This window comes from Cupressus sempervirens, chromosome 1 (assembly GCF_028749045.1).
Source record: "Cupressus sempervirens isolate cs-2001-9-10 chromosome 1, ASM2874904v1, whole genome shotgun sequence".
Classification (NCBI taxonomy): domain Eukaryota; kingdom Viridiplantae; phylum Streptophyta; class Pinopsida; order Cupressales; family Cupressaceae; genus Cupressus; species Cupressus sempervirens.
The window spans coordinates 61,421,130-61,442,814 of NC_143118.1; the positions used below are offsets into that span (position 1 = coordinate 61,421,130).

The 21,685-nt window shown below is 32.8% G+C and overlaps 1 protein-coding gene across 3 annotated transcripts in view; it reads left to right on the top strand.

The window, feature by feature from the left end:
• Positions 1-21,685, top strand: part of LOC149576154 (alpha-galactosidase-like) — a 191,403-nt gene that overhangs the window by 37,164 nt on the left and 132,554 nt on the right. For all 3 annotated transcript variants that reach the window (XM_089802438.1, XM_089802649.1, XM_089802932.1), the window contains exons 5-9: positions 10,846-11,009; positions 11,091-11,188; positions 11,361-11,419; positions 11,678-11,812; positions 11,955-12,072. In XM_089802438.1, the coding sequence (XP_089658564.1) occupies positions 10,846-11,009; positions 11,091-11,188; positions 11,361-11,419; positions 11,678-11,812; positions 11,955-12,072 (574 nt within the window). The remainder of the gene's footprint in view (positions 1-10,845; positions 11,010-11,090; positions 11,189-11,360; positions 11,420-11,677; positions 11,813-11,954; positions 12,073-21,685) is intronic.

A 21,685-nucleotide genomic window follows, 5' to 3' on the forward strand; every position in this document is an offset into this window, starting at 1 on the left:
ATATGTTCTTTTCTTCCCTTTCCGTTAGTATTTCTTGTTTTCTTTCTCTTCTTTCATTTAACCCATTTACTTTTTTCTTTTCTAGTAGACCATGTTCTTTCTTTTGTCATTTTCCCTTTATTCACTTCTTTTATTTTATTGTACTTGTCATAGGCAATACTATTGCATTCACTTTGCCCAAACATTCAATTAATTTTAACCAATGGAAACACTTTTTATTTCTTTGTTTTCTATATTACTATAGTTTTTACAAACTCCAAATTTATATTTATATATCTTTCACAATAAAAAAAACTATTTATTCATAGTTCAAACCAGTCTGTGTTATAGGGACACTTTTTTCAAACTTTATCCAAATTACATTATTTTCGGCAAGATTTTTGTCAATATTAATCCTTTGTTGTTTTTCCAATTTCCATACAAACATAATAATATGAATATATTTCTTAACATATTATATTAAATATATAGTTTAATTTTATATAAACTTGATTATTAATATAATATTATATAATAATATTATAATACTATATTTGATATATGATTATAATTATTTTAATGTCAATAAACATTTTAATCAAAATATTTAAGTTTAAATTTATTTAATGGAAGACATGTAATTTTAAATTTAAAAAAATATATTTCAAAATGAAAGCAAAAATTATTAGAATGACATACAATAAGAAAAATAAATAGAATGGAGGATAGTGTAATGTAAAACTTGAGAGACATGAACTAATAACTATATATTTGAATTGTTTTATGTAGAGTTAAATCATAGCTAGTTATTTTTATTTTATTTTATAAGTTTTAACTTATTTTTAAAATATTTTAATAATTAAATTTTTAAAATGATCTAATGTCTTTCTAATTATAATTAATTAATAATAAATTACATTTAAAATCTCATAACAAAATTATGTGAATAATCGATTGGTGGGCAAGTAAAACGAGGACATTATTTTTTTCCTTAGTAAAATATCGAGTTGGTAATTATTAGTCACGCCTATACTTATGTTTTCACCTAAAATTCTTATTATTTGTTTTGTTTCATTCCACAATATTAAACTAGAATTGTAATGTTTGGTTCCATTTTTATTTTTATTTTATTTTTCATTAAATATTTCTCTTATTCATTGGCTATTCATATTTTTCCTCGCAATAATAAGCAAATATGTAAACAATAAATAATTGATTAAACTTTTAATATTTTTTTAAAATATTGTTTTTACTTCATTATTTATTAATACTGAAAGTTTGAAAATATTGGTACATATTATATTATATTTTTAATATTTATAAATACATTTTAAAATATTTTATAAATTTTATAGTTAAGCATTTTTTTAAATTTTAACAATAGCTTAAACTTGTTCTTTTCACATTAGGCGAGACTCCAACTCTTGTTACTAATAAACATAAGTGCAATAAATATCTTTGAATTCTCTTGAATTAATTTCTATTAATCAAATTATTTTCTAGACAGTTCATATAATTAGCCAATTTTTTTATTATCAACTATCACACATAACACATAAGTATAATTAAATGAATAAACTTATAAATTTACTACATACATACAATAGTTGGAAACCACTCATCTACATAAAGTTTAGTGGACAACAAGAACCCTTAAAAAGTAATGTGGGAACAAAGGTGGAAGATTATATTGATAATCAAAGGAAATGAAAGAAGTTTTCCACCCTGAATATCCCTAATAGAAAGGATCCCCTTATAAAAGAGTTGGAGGAAATGATGTGCCACCATATTTCCCTATACATGCCTAGTGGGATGAAGTGATTTGGGATAGGAGGACTAGTGGTTGGTTCTCGGTTGGGTCTACTTACTAGCTTATTTTTGAGAATACTCAGACCTCGATTAGTTGGAGCAAAGTCTGGAATAGATAGTTACTACCAAAAATCAAATTTTTTCTGGTGGACAGTCATGCATGGTAAGATCCTCACTACTGACAACCTCCAAAAGAGAGTTATTCTGATAACTAACCGATGCTACCTCTACAAGGAGGACAAGGAAAGTATTGTTCACCTCTTTTTGGAGTGCCCCTATTCTTTAAAAATTTGGTCCTACATCTGGAATAAATTCACAATGGCTTGGGTCACCAATAGAGGTTTGGAACAATTTGTAGAGAACTGGGACTGCCCCTTCATCCACCCACACCTTAGAGTCCTTTAGAATCTCCACCCCCAACATGTTTGTTGGGGTGTTTGGAAGGAGAGAAACAATAGGGTTTTTAGGTAGGAGGAAAGGGGTGAGGAAGTGATGGGAGAAATTTTGAGTAAGCTCATCATGAAGAATGTTATGGTGGCAAAATTTAAAGTGCCATAGAAACCCCTGAGCAAGGACGTGGATATTGTTGGGAAGTGGAATATTCTCCCTAACTTCCAAAATTTTGACAATTCAAAATTGGAGGGCTAGAAAAAATACCCATTGGTTACCTTCCACTAGGTCAACAATCAAACTAAATTTTGATAGTGCTACACAGGGGGGGCAAGCGGTAGCTGGAGGTGTACTAAGGAATGAAAAAGGTGATGTGTTGGTTGCCTACTTGGGACATTTGGGTCAAGGAACCAATAATGTGGCGGAGGATAATACCTTACTTTTTGGGCTAAAATTTTCTATGGAATTAAAAAGCGAAAACACTAACCATAGAGGGGGACTCTAAACTCATCATTGACTCTGTTCAAGGGGGTACTTAGCCTGGGTGGGCCCTACATCACATATTGGGTGACATATCGCAGTACCTCACAACCTTGGAGCATTATGACTTACAACACACCTACAGGGAAGGCAATGTGGTGGCAGACATCTTGGTTGGTTTGGGGTTTGATTTGGAGAACATAAAAAGTTGGAAGAGTGTTGAATCATTGCCTAACTTTATAATTTTCCTAATTAATAGGGAAAAGACTCCTCTAAATCAGGTTAGATGACCTTCCATTTTTGGAGAAGGGGCCATTTTGGTAGAATTGCTATCATTATGATAGCTAACATCGTCTTGATTTTGACAAGACGTTTCACAAGGTCTAATTATGTGGATCAATTTATGAATGGGCACATAGAAGGAGATGAAATTACTAATACTGGCTTCAAAATTTGTGCCATCATTTTTCGGCATTATGGAAGGGTTACAAAAATAAATCACATTATGACTAAGGCTAGATCTTTAAGGTATTTCATGTGGATTTCTTACACTCCTTGTAATGATAGTTTAAAATGGTTAGTACATTCTAGAATTTGCAGTCTTCAAAAGCTTAAGAAAGATAGTTCTTTTACCTCTGGTTAGTGCATTTCTAGCCTCGCCTTCATGATTTTTTGGGTGGAAATGAGAATTACTGAGATTGGGGAGGGGGATATCACTGAGGAAGTTGTTCATATGGGTGGGTATCTGAACAGGTTGGAGCCCACTAAATTGGAGGATAGGTGTGTGACCATTAATGGAATTATGTTTTAGGTGAATGAGGAGTCTATTGCCATGGTGACATGACTGGACATTACTGGACAGAAATGGTAGAAAGTTATGAAGGTGGTGGATGAGGCAAGTATGACTAATTTCTTCAGAGGCAACGTGGCCCTAGACTGTTACCACGATGGTTTTATGAGGGACAAACTATCAGATTCTTGGGATGACGTTTGTCTGATGATCATGAAATACCTAACGCTGGAAAGAAGGCACATGTGTATTACTTTTATCACTTCCTGCTTCTTAACCATTTTGGTAATAAGGAGCTTGTTTGAATTCGTTTATTTTTAATGCACGCGCTTGAAGAAATTGTGATGGATGTTAGAGAAAAAAGGAAGAAAGGGGCCAACTTCACCATAGTTCACCAAGGGCTCATGTTTCACCTTTTCCAATCCTACTTAGCCATATGTTCGCCTCGTGTGATTGCTTTTGACAATGTCCTCCCCTCGGGGGCTCCCTTGCTCTTGGAATTTGTGGGTGGCAGTTATGCCCCCACCCCTTAGCCTTCCCCTAGCCAAACCCTTGTTAAGGGTAGGAAGAACAAGTTGGCCCTGGAACAGACTACCAATAAGAGAATTAAAATGGAAAAAGGGGTGGAGTGTTGGACTAACCACCAACATTCCCCTTTGAGATTCATGACATGGCTTAACATCCTTTTGTGTTATATAAGTCTAGTGGTTGTATCAGGCATTAATAGGTCGATCTTTTGGTGCAATGACAACTCTAGCATGTAACAAGTGGTATCAAAGCTTGGTCATAGGTTCAAATCTCCTTGGGTAACGTTGAGCAGGGGATTGTTGGACTAACCACCAACATTCCCCTTCAGGGTTTGTGACATAGCTTGACTACCTCCTATGTTCTATAAGTCTAGTGGTTGTATTGGGCATTAACAGATCAATCTTTTGGTGTAATGACAACTCTAGCTTGTAACATGGAGATGGAAACTAGGGATCCTAATGAGGAAGTTGATGAGGGTAGAAGAAGTTCAGGATGAATTGCTAGAACCTATGGTAGAGTTAAGCAACTGGCTTGTTGCTCTTAGGAGGACAAAGAGGATGACACTAACTCTAATGAGAGAGACAAGAACTCGGGGGACAACCAGGAGAAGGGGAATGTTGAAATGGAGAAAGAGGCAGAGAAGTGAGATGATACCCTAGATGGAACTTGGGATCTTGAGGTGGACAATCACATCAAGGACTCCTCCCTTGACCCCATCCATGTCTCTGCCACCATCAGCCAACCTCCTACTGACAACTAGGAGAACTCCAACATCGTATTTGACTCCCTTGACACCATATCCTCCCCGACCAAAAATATGGGTCTGGTTAACCTAAAGGCCTCCATTGACAATCTAATGGTGTAGGATATGAATAGAACTTTGGTGAACAACAAGGCGTTAAAGTTGGGAGTAGAGGAGAAAGGGGAGGTTACCCAGAAGGATATCTAGGAGCTCAAAGATAGGTGCAACGCAATACAGGAGGGCTTCTCCCTATTCTCAAAGTTCACCCTTAAGGTGACTCACACGCTTGCCACTACCCTGTAGCTACTTGCTGATGTGTTGAAGGAGGATAGCTTGGGGAATGAGGACTCAAAGCTTCTCTATGGCTTCCTTGCTGAAGACTGAGCCAAGGTGCTCTAGGCTGTAAAAGAAAGGAAAAAAAACCACGTAGTGGCCTTTTGTTTTATGTTGTGTTTGGTACTTTGTTGGTTCTCACTCTCCATCCTTTGCTGATGGTTTTGTTTTTTTGGCTAAAATTTGTTCTAGGCTACATGTGGTATGATGCGATGACCACCTATATGCTTTTTAAACTGTTAAACTCTGTTGGTCCTAAGGGTTGGATCCCTAGTACATTTTATTATTGGTATTCTACTACTTTTATTTTTGATGTAAATCGTTAAGGGTGTTGTGTGTGGTTGTCTACTGGTTGTTCACTGGCTTTCCACTCGTCATGTCATTGTTGTAATGGGCCAGCCCCTAGTTTTGGCTACTTTCATATCAAAAACATTTGTTTACCAATATTTTTATTATTTCTAATGTTATTTGTTAACCAATATCTTAATTATTTCTAATGTCTTGAATTTTGTTGGATAAAGAAACAAATAACTTCCATTAACTATACTAAATTTTATATCAGATAATTAAATAAGAGAATACCTTGATAGAATATAACAAAATAATTTTAAATATATTATAATTATTTTTAAAACTAGAATTATATTATACTATGTGGCACTTGTTTGTTGTGATGATTGTTTCTTTATTCACATTCTTGATTGTCATTTTTGTGCAATGGATTGTTTATTGTTTTATCTTGGTCATATATAGATGCAAAAGCTTCCTCAATAAAATGAAAAGTATTTAATTTGATATGTGTATCACTTAAATTCACAAAGAAACAAATCTTCATTACTTTAAAATGATATATCATTTAAATGGTAAAAAATACATATATTCACAAAAGGAAGAATATAAAAGCTCTTGTTTTTAAAACAAAATAAAAGATAACAATGAATATAAAATAAGAATATGATATATTAATATAATAATGATAATGATGATGCACGAATTTTAATATTAGAATTTTTCTTTTGTCAAGAGTTTAATAAAAATAAGAAATATAATAATTTAATTTAATATTAATTACTATATCATAAAATTAAAAATTATATAAACTAACATTATCGAGGCAATGCGACACGTAATATGCCCGTTCCCTTATTTAATTTTCCACTTGCTTACATATTATTGGGTCGATCCACGAGCGCAGTTTCTCTTGAAATGTGCGAGGGCTTATGAGTTACTTGGAAGTAACTATATAGTCTTGTCTAGATGTGAATCTCATGTTTTCATTGTTGAAAATGACTCTCTTAAGCGGGGTAGAATTCGATTCTTAAAATTTTATTTTGTGTAGATATAGTTTTAGGGGTGTAATCTTATAACTAGGTTTTTTATTTTTTCTATTATATTTTAAAATTAATAGAATAGAAAAGGACTATTGATCAATTTTATTTTTTAATAGAATGGAAAATCATATATAAGTGTTGAATTTTTAGTAACTTGTAAAATTAACATATTTTATTGTATAGATAATGTTCTTTATATTATAATATTTTTTAGATTTTTTTTCCCTCACGTCACAAGTAGTGACCAAAATGACTTGGAATGTCTAAGTGAAACACATTAGATAAACTTTTATTACATTACATTAAACTTAGTGCATCATGATTTCTAAAGAGCACATGTATACATTATTTATAAAGACTGATAATAGTAGACATTATCTTTATATTTTACAAAATAATTTGATATTCTTTTTCTTATCTTAATGAAACATTTATTGTGCAACAGTTGAAATAAAATTGGAATAAAAAGAGGAAGCTACCTTATTAGTTATTATTGTGACAATTTTGTATTTCATGCCTTAACTCTAATTAAAACTTATTGTTTTACGAGTTTAAATTTATCATTTTAAAATTTAATTATAAACTCAGTTTTTTAACTACATTATTTCTATTAAAATAATTTTCCATGATTTGATTAGGTTAGTTTAGATGTTTATACTTTCAATATTCTATTTTTAAGAATTAATTTTTTCATTCAATTAAAATATTTAAAAAAGTATTATCTATACTTATATTATATAATATTTTAAGAAACACAATATTTATTATTATTATTATTATTAAAATATTTTTATTTTCATATTATAATTTATTTATGATATATATGAATATAATTTAACTATATAAGATTTGAGTTGATTAAAATATTTTATGTACTATGATAAATTTATTATTTTAACATTAGATTTATATTAAAAAGTATTAAAACTAAGGCACATACTAAGTCATTATATGGCACTTGTTCTACTTTCTAGTGTACAAATACCTATTAAACTATATATAAAAAATCTAACACAATTCTTGAATATTTTTTTATGTATAAATTTATGATTAAATTCTATAAATAACTCTTCAAAAAGTTGGAATGGTAGTTATGAAGTTTTGAATTTATATTATTTTTTTAATAAAATATTCAATCAACAAAACCTATAGGATATTAATGCTTTGAGAACTTCTATGTTTTGAGGATAGAAACAACATGGACTTTTTTTTCTAAAGAGACGAAAATAGTGATGATAGCTCATAACAATATACAAACTTTTAAAGTATCTATCAAAAAAAGATTACAAACTTTTAAAGTGTATGTATTGAATTTTTTAAAAATATATCAATAATTGATTCACCTCTTGAAACAATAGTATAATAACAATATATATGAATATAAATTTTTTATAACAATACTCTATCAATAGAAATATCCAAATTAAAATATCTCAAACATATATTTAAATGTCTCTGACATCAAAATATAAAAAGGCACAATCTATGAAACCAAGCCTCACTTTAGCCTTATTTTAGTATTATTGAGTCAATATCTCATTTTCCAATAAATTGACTATCCAATGAATGCTAAAATTTAAATCCAATGATCTTAAGGTTTGTATATATATATATTTAAACAATATTATTTGAATTATTTATTTACTTTTGATATGCAATAAGGATTATATTTAGATTGATTTTCATTATTTTCATTTTCTATTATTCTACTAATAAAATATCTAAAAGTTATTAAATTAAATTTATGTTTATAATATGTTTTTATTGAATATAATTTTTTTAACATGTGCTTATATAATGAATGTTAAAAAACTTTTATAATTTTAATAAATTTTAATATTTATAATTTAATATATACAATTTTAAACACATTTAATCATGAATTAATCATTGTCATGACAAAGAATTTGGAACATTGTAGGCTCTTAATTGTAGATTTAGCAAAAAGATTTTTTTTAAAAATTAATATTTATTATTTAATTTTTAATGTCAAAAATTATTCTAATATTTTGAAGATGCTTTTTTTGTTTCAATGAAAAATTGAGGATCTTTGAGGCCTCAGTGATGTTTGACTCACTAATTGGGTTGAGGGTAGTTTCTAGCTCATTATGTTTTTAGTATTTGTTGTACATTAAATACTAAATTGCAATCACTTTGTAGTTTTCTTAATAGATTTTAGATTATAATGTATAACTTAATCTAATTTGAAAACATACTCTTAAAAATTCATAACAATCTAATAAAAAAAGTTAAGTAAAATTTCGTTGAATATTGTTTATAACTAGATTATATTTATAAACAAGTGCCAGATAGTGGCTAAGTAAATATTCTAATAAAAACAAGTACCTTTAATTGTGTAATTAATTGTAGCTTTAATTATCTATATAAATTTATTTTTAAAATAGTTATCAAATATATTTAAAGAAATTAATAACTTTTATATTTCCTCATATGAAATTATACTTGTAATTAAAAAAAATTGTAAATTCTAATTAGTTTCAATTGTGATGATAATATTGATCATGTAATGATTCTAACATTGCTTGTAACGTTTTTAATTCAAACTTCTTGAGTATTTGACTCTAATATTCTAGTTATTTATAGTCACTATTTAATCACAAGTTTAGTTGTAGTTTAAAATGAGTGACTATAATTGAAATATTTTTTTCAATTAGTTGTACAATAAAACATTATTGAAAATTGCTTAAGAAATAAAATTGTTTAGCTTTACTATTGAAAATAAAAGATTAATGAAGTGTTAATTGTGATTAGTTTAAATTGTAAGAAGTGAAGATTATATAAGAGGGGAAAAAAATGCCCAAAAATTATCCTCACCTTCTGAAAAATTCGTATATAACCTCATGTCCTCATGCAACTACTTAAGTGTAATTTCTTAAGCAATTATTTATTGCCATGTAAAATTTTAATTATGAGGAAAAAATAAATCAAAATCTTTTCCTATTATAATAGAGCAGCTAAAATATAGAAAATGAAATTAAAGCAGGGTCCCTTGGAAGAGGCTTGGGCTCTATTTTTGTGGAGCGAGTGGCTCCATGATTATTTTTTAGGGGGTTAAAGGTTTAATTGGAGTCCTTTCCTATAACATAGGAGCTTATAATTTTTAGCCCTTTCAATTTTAGTGGGTGAAAATGGGGTGGGGTTGGAGTTAGCACCACTAGCTTGGGGAAGAATTATGCCATTTGTCAACAACTTACTCTTCATTTTCCCACCAAAATGAAATGATCTCACCAAACAAATTTATGAAGAAATATAATTTTTATTTTCAAAATTAATGAGACAATCAGCTTCCTTGAACTTAAGAGCTAATTTTTTGAAGTGGATACACATATAAATCCATAGGACCACTTTCCTTTTTAAATATTCCTTAAAAAATCAGCAACACCTACTCTACTTTTAATTGGAATCTTTTCCTACAAAATAAGAGCCTAGAATTTTTAGCCCTCTCAATTTGAGTAGGTGAAAATGGGTTGGGGCTAGAGTTAAAGGTTTAATTGGAATCTTTTCCTACAAAATAGGAGCATGGATTTTTTAGCCCTCTTAATTTTAGTGGGTGAAAATGGGGTGGGGCTGGAGTTAGCCCCACCAGCTTAGCGAAGAATTCTACCATTTGTCAACAACTTACTCTTCATTTTCCCACCAAAATGAAATAATCTCACCAAACAAATTTATGAAGAAATATAATTTTTATTTTCAAAATTCATGAGACAATCAACTTCCTTGAACTTAGAGCTCTCTACTTCTAAGGAAGCGGGTGACCATGGGACCATGAAAATATGCAAGCAACTGCTTCTTAAACATACGTGAGGTGCATATTTATTTCCTTCCTCTTTTTCTTGGCCTCTTTTAAGCAACAAATTTAAATATTTATGGTGTCACTAGCTTCACAATTTGCTCCTAAAAAAGTTGAGTCGCTGCTACTACATGGAGACCTCCCTTAAGACCTCGAATATTTTATCCAATCATTGGCTAGATAAATAATTTTAAAAATTTAAGAACATAAAAAAATACACAAGTATATTTAGAAGAAGAACAAAGTTCTTACAAATATGAAGAAAATGCAATAAGTAATTGATAATGATTGATTTAAAAAGATAAATTTAATCACTAAATAAGACTAACAATCCATAAAATGATAGAACAAGCCTACATACAAGTATTAAAGACGGGATTTAAAAAATTTCAAAAAAAAAAAATACAAGATCACCAGAATGAGGAATACCAATGCAACTAAATAAAAATAAAGTAGATTTGAGATCAACATAGTGGAATAAACACAATTTGAAGTAAAGATTCTATTACAAATTGGCATGTAATGAATGAGTTTAAGTAAAAATCCAGTGGCTGTTAATAGAATAGGCTTACAAATCAAATTTCTTTGTTCTAGTCTAAAGTACAATACTAAAACCTTTATATATATATATATATATGTGATGTGCATCCAGATACTCAAAGACATGGATCGTCCGATATTGTACTCAATTTCTCCAGGAAAACATGCAACACCAGATATGGCTCAAAAAATAAGCAAACTAGTTAACATGTACAGAATTACAGCTGATGACTGGGATTCCTGGAGAGATATACGCAACCATTTTGATGTATCCAGGTATGTATTACATTAATTTCATAACCTCCCACGAATTATATAATGAACGATCATCTCAGACATTCCATGAATCTTCTCCAGAGATTTTGCTAAAAGTGGGTTGATAGGATCTCAAGGACTCCTTGGAAGATCATGGCCAGATTTAGATATGCTCCCATTTGGTTGGCTAACTGATAAAGGTAGAGTGATTCTTCACTTTCAATCTTACTGATGTTTGATATAAATGTGTTCTGATAAAATAATCTGTGTTGGTCCATTAATTATGGTGTATAATAGCTTCCTAAGGTTTAGTAGCCATTGCTTGTCATATACTGAAATGGATGCACATTTAAATGTATTCATTCTTCTTAGATGGAAATGGAGGACCCCATCGCTTTTCAACACTGCTTCGAGATGAACAGAAAGTTCAGGTGATATTTGGAAAACAAGATTTTTTTAATAGTTTGGTTTAACTATCAGATTTTAATTTTCAATTTATTTAGGCATTTCAAATAAAATGACATTAATAGTGATCTTTAAAACTTTATTTTTAGGCAGGTTATTTTTAATTAAAATAATAGATTATCTTATAAATAGGTAAGTTTAATTTTAGATGAACCACTTAAAACAAATCAATGTTAGGATTATGCATTGAATTATATTAATTGTGGATATGTTCACCATTTTAGATGACTTTATGGGCTATGACCAAATCTCCTATTATATTTGGAGGTGACTTACGACAAATTGATAATGCAACCATGAGGCTCATTACAAATCCTACCATACTTAACATAAATGCTAATAGCACACTCAATCAAGAGGTATTTTACTTTCATATACCCACCACTAAAGAAGAATTAAAATATATTAATTATATCTCTCAATTCCATGTATAATGATATCAATTAAATCCCCTAGATACATCATTATAATTATTTATTTATCCATTTATTCTCTATTTAGGTCTTTGTGGATACACACAGTGGAGTTTTACAACAGATTAAATCATTTTTCCTAAAGTTTGTTTCTACTAGAGTAAACAATATCAATATCCGTACTTGGATAGCAAAAGGTTCCTTAGGTGAGTATTGCTTTAATGCCATGTTTTTGCCTTCCTTGAAATTTATGTATTGTACTTTTACTTTCTAAACTCATAATTAAAAGAATTTTTAGCATTTTTCTTTAACCATCCATATGTAAACCTAAGGATTTCTTTATGGCAATTTCAAGATACATGAGTTAGAATAGTAAATGTTTAGGACTATGTGTAATGATGAATAACTATCAATACTTGGAGTTGTGTGTAAATTAGGGATAGGAAAACGTTTAATATATCAAGTAAGAGTGAGTGGATATGAAAAGGGTGTGGATGAGTATTGGTATGTGAATTAATATTAGTATAACAATGTGTTATGATTGATATAGGATTATTATCTTTAATTTATTTTAAAGGAAAGAAATACAAAACTAAAAGATTGAATTCATGTATTTACTATGTTAATTAACCAATATATTAATTACTAGAAAACTAGGCAGTGATGTTAGACACAAATTATTTATAAAAGTAATTATATTGATAAAAGTATTATAGTTATTTCATTCATTCTTATGGTTCATGTAGATCCATAGAATTAGTTTTTATTTAGTTAAACATGGGAGACATGTAAGAAAAGTAAGGAAAATAAGGTAGTCAAGATATTGTTCCTTATTAGACTTAGCTATTACTTATTCAATATTCTTCTAATGCATGCAATATTAAAATATGTTGTGTGTAGTTGAGGAATTTATTTTAGTCACAAAGCATATATAAATCTATTGACATGAATCCTGTTCAATTGCCCCATAATATCAATTTTCTACGTAAGAAAGATAGTTGGAACATTCAACAAATAAAATTGATGTTAGAAGAAGAGACTAGATGAATATGAATTTGACTTAGTTGAATTAATTTATTTCAAAACATCTGGTATTTTCACCTTTTCCAATGAATATGCCCAGCTTCAAGAAACTTGATCACAACATCCAATGTTTGACCAACTTATCTCAACCCGTTAGTGTCACACCATTGCAACATGCTGGCTTCTATTATGGTTGATTCACAAGCTTCTTTGTAGGTTTCTTCACTTTTGGCTCCTTTTCCTTTCTCTTCTTCTTAGCTGGTTGAGGTGCTTCCTCAACACCTTCTTCTTCTTCTCCTTGATCTTCTCCCAAGACTTGAGTTAATGTCAATGGGGCTTGACCTTGTTCTTTCTCATCATCATCATCATCATCATCATCTTCTTCTTCTTCTTCTCCTTCACCAAATCTCTCCTTTAGTTTTTCACCAGTTTGTTCTTCTTTCTAAGAACTGTAGTTGTCTTTAGGTCTATTGTGATCTTTGATTTGGCTTCCTCATAATTAAGAAATGAGGTGGTACTATTTTCAATATCTTTTGCTAGTAGAGCTGTAATAGATGCAGAGGCCTCATCTACATTTATCTCATATGGCAAGGGTTTCAACCATCTGGCTCTTGGTATTTTTTTTTGCACATATGTATGGTCTGTACCCACTAGGAAATAAACATCATCATAATGTTTTTCCACTAAGGATACATGGATCCTCAACCTTTGTTTCATGGATTTCTTACAATCCTTAAACTAGCTAGTCATTACTGACTCAAAGTTATCTCCTAGCTATTCAATGAATTCTAAAAGCTGTTGTGCAATTAACCTATTGGTCTTCCAAGCAACTGTACCAAAGGCAAGTAAGGTGTTTCAAACATAAAAGAATATGTAAACAAGTAAACAAGTAAACAACCAAATTTGTATGATGCACTTTTTTCTTTCCTAATGGCCTCCAAGTTTTCTGATAGTTTTTGTAGTTGTAAATCAACAAGGTCATAGGAATGGTCCCTCTTTACTATCTTGTAATCCAAATCAATATCCATACATGACACATTGTTCAATTAGCTAGACTGAAAGAACTTGTGAGAAATCACTCTTACTAAAAAGGAATTTAGGGGATTTGAGATTGTGTCAATAGAAATCCCTCTTTTGTTCCATACTGCACCTGTATTCTTTTCAATAGTTTCCTTCACATCACTTCACATGCTCTTAGGTCGATCAAGGGTAGGGTACCTCGATACTCATTATTGATCCTCTTAGTGAGCTTAATTGGTCCACCTTCCAACCAAATATAGTTATCATGTATGTGGCTTAGAACAATTCTAATCCATTCAATTTTAAACACTTGGGGAAAATCTAGGGCACCATTTAACCCTTTTTGTTCAATGATTTTATACTCTTCCCTCAAGAATCCATTATCATACAATTTGTTGTAGGAATCTCTTATTTCCATGTCACCTACTTCTCCAATATTTACCATATAACAACATCTAACATGTTGCATCATCAATACTTTTGGTGGTATCATCGATAATGCACTAGATGGGTCTCCTTTATATGCTATCTCAAGAATGGCTCGGAAAGAGGACTGTCTAACATCATTACTTATCAATTGAACATTGAAAACCTCTTTCCCCTCTTTCCTAATATTTGTGGAAGAGGTAGACACCATTTCAAATATCTAGGGTTTGTGAAAATTCAAACAATGTAACTCAACAATACCTAAATACCTTTCGAATATGATGATTGATGATGAGTAGCAACTAAATACAATTCTCAAACACTTGAATCTTCTTTCTCAATTCACCTTCATTCTCTTTGTGCATTCTATAAACTCTGGTAAGTGAAAATGAGTTGAAAATTGACTATATAACCCTTCATATTCAACAATAAATGCTTAGTGCTTACACAGTTGTAAGCTTGGCTATCATATTTCAACACACTTGACTAACACATGATTTAAAATATTCCTGGCCATAACTATAATATCACTCAAGCTCAACAACAACTGTGAAACTTTCCATGCTTGGCAAAAACATAAAAAATAACAAAACTATAGATTCCCTCTAGGTCCTAATCGATACATTATGTCTTAATTCATGCATATATAATCTTTTTAGATCTTAGATTCTTTGAATTGATGTATAATATAATTTTTGAAATATCAGTCCCATACATACCTCTTGATTATGTAATGGGCACCCCAGAATGTCCCAAAAACTAAACCAAATTGTTGAAAGGAATTATGTCAAACAGTTTGCATTCAACCTCTTGTTTCTCTGTTTAATGTTTTAAACCCCTTATAACTCCGGAAATCAAAAGTTTATTTTTTTGTTGTGTTTTGTGCATGGAATTGGTATCATACAACATAAACAAGAAAGAAACTACAATAATATGCAAAGTGGAAATGAACTGCTACCAATAAAATGTTATTTTCAGAATTCATAAAACCAAATACATGGTAGATTTATCAACTCACTAATTACTTCAGCATTATTGACATAATACTCCAGCCCATGCTTTCGAACTTGCTGCTACAGTACTTTGTCCTTCAATCAATCCGCTACCTTCATAATATCATTCCCTCAAAGCGGCATAAGCATCGGACAAGTAGTGAAGAAGATATGAGAAAATTACCAAATCTGCCTGTAGCTGGAAATGCAACTAAACTACCCGATAATGAAGCCGATAACAAAGAATTCCAAAGGCCAAACACCAAGGGAATGATGTCTAGAATTTTACAAAAGAGGATAAACGTCCTCAAATGCCAAGAACAGAGCTGCAACTCACACACCAATTTCTTCTCATATTCAACCTGGCTAATGAAGCCACAAATGCTTCCTTTTATTCTATTTTCAAGGGTCCGCTCAACTCATATGGGCAATGTGGGATAAAAGATGTGTAGTATATAAAACATATATTAAAATACCCCTTATGTCTCCCTTGGTTACACATCCCCATTAAATAAATATTAAAGTAACACTTTAATATTTTACAATTAAATTAGACGTTACTCTTTAATAAAACTTCAGGCATTAAAATGTATTAGCCATCAGACTCCGAATAATGCGAGTGATAGTTCATCAAAAAGCTCTCACCGAGGAGTATCAAATCCAATTACCAAAATTGACTTGCACTGTGTCTTGTCGACTTACTAAAAATAGTAAGTATGCCTGAAACTGAGTAAATCAACTTCGTTTTGGCCCAAACTGGAAATGACTAGGCCAAAACACTCTAGGATCCCATTAAACCCTTCGTTAGCCCTCGGGACCATGTAGAACAAGGCTAACGCACACACACTTGGTCAACTGCTAAAATGGGAACATTACAGTCTGCCCCCCTTGAAATTGCTTGTCCTCAAGCAATCTCAGTCCAGCCTGCTGAATAACCTGCTCACTCTCCCATGTAGAATCTTCCTCCGATAGGTCTCTCCATTTGACCAAATACTCCTTCACTATCCTATTTCTAAGCTTCCTCTCTCTGGTGTCCAGAATAGTCTCAGGTACTAACACAAGCTTCCCCTCCTCATCCAAAGGGGGTAAATCTGCAGAAGGCACTACACTCTGACCAATGGCTTTCTTAAGCCTAGACACATGAAACACATTGTGCACTCGATTGCCCTCTGGAAGCTCAAGCTCATAGGTGACTTTGCCCACTTTGCGAATCACCTTGTAGGGACCATAAAATCTAGGTTTCAACTTTTCAGCTCTGCTCTTCTTGAGTGATGACTGTCTATATGGTTATAGCCTCAAGTAAGCCATATCCCCTACTTTGAAGCTACACTCTATTCGGTGTTGATCAGCATACAATTTCTGTTGATTCTGGGCCTGTTGTATATTCTCTTTGAGCAATTTCAGGATGTCCTGACTATCTTGCAATAAGTTTTTGGCTTTGGGCACTCTACTATCCCCCAAAACTAAATCCATGAAGCTAGGTGCTTCATAACCATAAAGTTCCATGAAAGGAGTCATCTTGATAGACATATGATAAGTGGTGTTATAACAATGCTCTCCCATATGCAACCATCTAATCCAAGCCTTTTGTTGTGCAGTTACATAGTTCCTCAAATATCCTTCCACCCATTTATTCACAATCTCTGTTTGCCCATCTGTTTGCGGATGATAACTAGTGCTAGGTGTAAGATCTGTACCACACAACCTAAACAACTCTTGCCAAAAAATACTCATAAACTTACCATCCCGATCGCTGACAATGAATCTAGGCAGCCCATGTAACCTGAATATCTCTCTAAAGAAAAGATCTGCCACCTGTGATGCTGTGTAAGTGGACAAAATAGCAAAGAAGTGAGCAAACTTCGTCAAGCGGTCCACCACCACATAGATGCAATCCCTTCCCTGCACTCATGGTAAACCAGTGATGAAGTCCATCGAAATACTTTCCCATTTCCTATTAGGAATGGACAAGGACTATAATAAACCTGCAGGAAATGTGTGCTCTCCCTTATTCTATTGACAAACCACACACTCCCTGACATACCTCTGAACATCATCCTTGAGCCTTTTCCATGAAAATCACTCTCGGATCTGCCTGTAGGTCTTGAAGACCCCTAGATATCTAGCTGTGGGTGCATCATGAAATGCCTTCAGTATTGCCTCTCTCAAATGTGATGATGGAATCAAATAAACCCTGTCCTGAACTCTAATCAATCCATCTATCACCTCATAGCGATCATCCTGTATGGTACCTGAAATCAATCTAGAAGCCCAAGCATCTCCGACATACTCTGCTATAATCTGATCTCTCCAATCTCCTGAAATCTCTGCCAGAGCACATAAGTGAGGTCTCCGAGATAAGGCATCAGCCACCACATTTTTCTTACCTTTGACAAACTCTATGTCAAAGTCATAAGCCTACAATTTAGTCACCCATTTTTGTTGCCGGTCATTAAGATCACGCTGGCTCATGAAGTATTTAATACTGTTGTGATCAGTCTTGATCACAAAATGTCCACCTACCAAATATGATCGAAATTTGGCCAATGCATGCATTATGGCCAACATCTCTCGGTCATAGACAGAATAACTTTTCTCAACTCCCCAAAGCTTCCTACTCTCGAATGCAATGGGATGCTTCTCCTACATCAATACTGCTCCAATCCCATCACCTGATGCATCACAATGACGCTCAAAAGGCTTTGTGAAATCTGGTAGAGCTAGAACTGGACATGAAGACATTACCTGCTTGAAATGCTCAAAACACTTTTGTGCTGCCCCTGTCCACACGAAGGCTCCTTTCCTGGTAAGATCTGTCAAGGGTGTAGCAATCTGTGAAAATCCCTTAACAAACCTCCTATAAAAACCACATAAACCAAAGAATCCCTTAAGCTGTGTAAGGTTTGTGGGAGTAAGCCACTCTACAATAGCTCTAATCTTTTCGGGATCAACCTGAACGCCATCTGCACTAATGATATGCCCAAGGTAAAGGAGCTCAGTCATGCCAAACTCACATTTAGATTCTTTGGCATACAATGACTCTCTCTCCAAAATAGATAACACCTCCTCCAAATGATGTAAGTGCTCCTCCCAGGTCTTACTGAAGACCAAGATGTCATCAAAGAAGATCAAGACAAATCTCCTCAGCTACTTGTTGAGATAATGGGTGTTGCACACATTGCATAATATTGTTATTTTATTATTTTATTTTTATTATGTAATGTTGTACCTAGATGGATGTGCAACATGTAAAGATTTCCATGGAATATTCTTGATGAGTTGTATTGTAACATTGTGAAAATATTTCATGTAATTATTTAATATTGGGGAAAAGAATTAAATGCCCAATATTAAATGTGGGTTCAGTGGGTTAGGTAGCACATGGTTTATGTAATACCACTTGGTGGTTTTGTGGGACTTGCTACTATATAAGCAGCCACAAGGGTAGTTGTTGTGAGAGAGAGAAAAAAAGAGAGAGACAAGGAGAAGACAAAAGGCAAGAGTCAAGCGGGACAAGGCTTGATAGGTTAGCCAAGGGAGCATTTGTGAAGGTTGAAAGCATGGCATGGGATTTGTGGATTCATACTTGTTCACATAGTTTGCTCGGTTGTGGCTATGACCATGAAGGCTTCCATGGTTGTATGGCAATGGTATTTTTTGCTAAATAATACATGGTGATGGATGCTTTTGGAGGCTGGGTTTTTTCCCTCAATGAGGGTTTTCCAAGGTATATCTTGTGTCACATTTTTTGGGTATGTTGTCTATTCTCTTGCATGTGGATTTTAATTTCGTATCTATTTCAGATCTATTATGGGTTATGTGGAAATGGTTATATTCTTTGTTGCCAAGTTTTCTTACAAGTGGTATCAGAGCTATGGTTTTATTATTGTAACCCTAGATTGAATCCATGGGAATGCATGAGAGGATTTAAAAAAAAAAAAAAAAGGGCAAGATATATGAATGATTTATTGCAGATCTGAGGGTTTTGGATTTGCTGTTATGATGGGATGTTAAAAGATTTGGGCATGTGAAATTGTTGGACAAAAGAGTTTTTCGGATGTTTCATTTAAATGAGGGTTTTAGGGGGGAGCTTGCAGAAATGACCTCCTGGGTAAAAACAGACCTCACCATTGGATCCGGGTCGACATTTCCATAAATTTTGATATATAATATGCCCTAGTTTTATCATGTTTAGAAGAAATGAAAGAGTTTTTTGGTTTCAACCCATGATGGCCGTCAAATTTAATCCCGTCGGAATCTTCGTCACTGAAAAAAATAAAAAATGAAAAATCATACTGAAAATGGTAAAAAGACTGTCTTAGTAAAACGACCATAACTTTCTCTAAGAATATCGGATTTTAGAGTTCTTACAGGTGTTGGAAAGCTAATTCAGAGCACTACAACATGGTGTAGGTTTGGTTCTATGATTTTGAGATTTTTTTAGGTTTTAAGATCCCTAAAGTCAGATGTTATTTATTTTGAGCATGGATTAGGGCATAACTTGGGCATACGGAGTCAAATTTTGGACTTCGAGTAGTCAACGGAAAGCTCTTGGAGATCTCTACACATTGGTTTAGATTTGGTGTAGGTTTGGCATGATTTATTTGTTGATATATTGATTTGAACAGTTTATAGGTATATTTTGACTATGGTAACATTGTGAGTTTATGGCATTGGAGATTTAAGATTTGATGTCATTGTATACTCAGTTCATATCTCAGATTGGTCTCATGATGATATGGTTATCAATGTTTGATTTGGATATGCATGACGACTTGTTGGGTCTACAAGTTGTGCAGTGTTGTAAGCAGTCTATACTTAAAGGTTGCATTTATAGCTTAGTCATGGGTTGTCTTTGCCCATTGATCTTTCATTATTGATGCATATTCAGATTGGTGGCTTGGATTTGGGTTGTCTATGCCCTAAGTCACATGATTTACTATTTTCTTTCATGTAGAAGGGATGAGATGTTGTTACCAGGTACAGTCATGGTGGAGGATTGCGGTTGACTATTTTATGCTAATAGGTTGGACACTTTGAGAGCTAGATGCTCGGTTCATGGATGTGATCATGGTGTCATGGATTTTGGCATGACATGATTGGTTATACAGGTACATCCTTGAGGTTCATTAGCTTGGATTTTTTATTTGGTTATGGCGGTATATCTTCTTGGTTGAGGATCATGGTTATTTGGTTTTCTTTTGAGGAGCTCATGATGTGCACTTTGAGTTCTTTGATGGTTTGATGCCTTGGTTGATTCTCATAGTTAGAGGATGGTATTTTTCATCATTATGTCATGGATAGCTTGGATACATGGTTTAGTGGGAGCTTATGATAGTGATGAGGTGACAGTGCAGGATTAGTTCCTGGTTTAGTTTGGATCTTCATATAGGAGATGGATTTTATGATGCCATAGGTGACTTGGTACCACGGTTGAGTGGGAGTTGTTGGCATTGATATATTTATTGAGTGTTTGCAGATGTTGGAGGTTTGTCTTAGATCCTGTTGCTGCAGAAGCGTCTTTGACATTTGCATGGTGCACTTGTTATCTTCATGGTGTGTGAAGATGGTTAGATCTTGAGGACTCATGGAGTTCTTGGTTATCTTCATGGTATGTGGAGATGGTTCTTCCTGGTATGTGGAGATGGTTTTCTTCATGGTGTGTGGAGATGGTTGCATCTTGAGGACTCACAAGATTCTTGGAAAAGGTGTGGTTTATGCTTTTATTTGGCATGTTATCCTTGGTGTGAGGATGGTTTCATTATTATGTCATGGTATACTCTTGATACACATTTAGAGTTGTGACATGTTATGGTGTGTTCATATGAAGCATGTTATCTCTTTAATTGAGATGGTAAGATCATGTTGTCATGTTTATGTTCCTGAGGCCATGGTTGGAACCTTGACATTGATCTTGGTTTAGTTTCAAACTTTGACATTGATCTTGGTTTAATTTCTTGGTATTGAGTACACTGATCATAAGCTAGATACTTCATGATATTGCTATGTTGCATTTGGAGTTGGCATGGATTGATTGGTTACAGGTGCTCATGGATACTTAGAGACGGTGGTGACACTGATTTCTCTTGGATTAAGAGAAGTATTTGTTGGGATGGTTGATGGTTTCAGCAGGAAGTCCGAGGGGCAGTCACCTGATATGGACTTGAGAGGAGATTGTTCTTAGATGAGTCTTGGTTGGAGACTTGGGTATCTTGATGAACATTCTCATTCCCCACTCTTGGTCTACTCGGCGGTTTGCTACTTGAGAGGTATAGCCCATTGTTTCTCTCAGTTGCATTATATTTATGCTTGTCTTTCATGGATATGGATCTTGAGCTATGGTACATGAGTTAGTTTT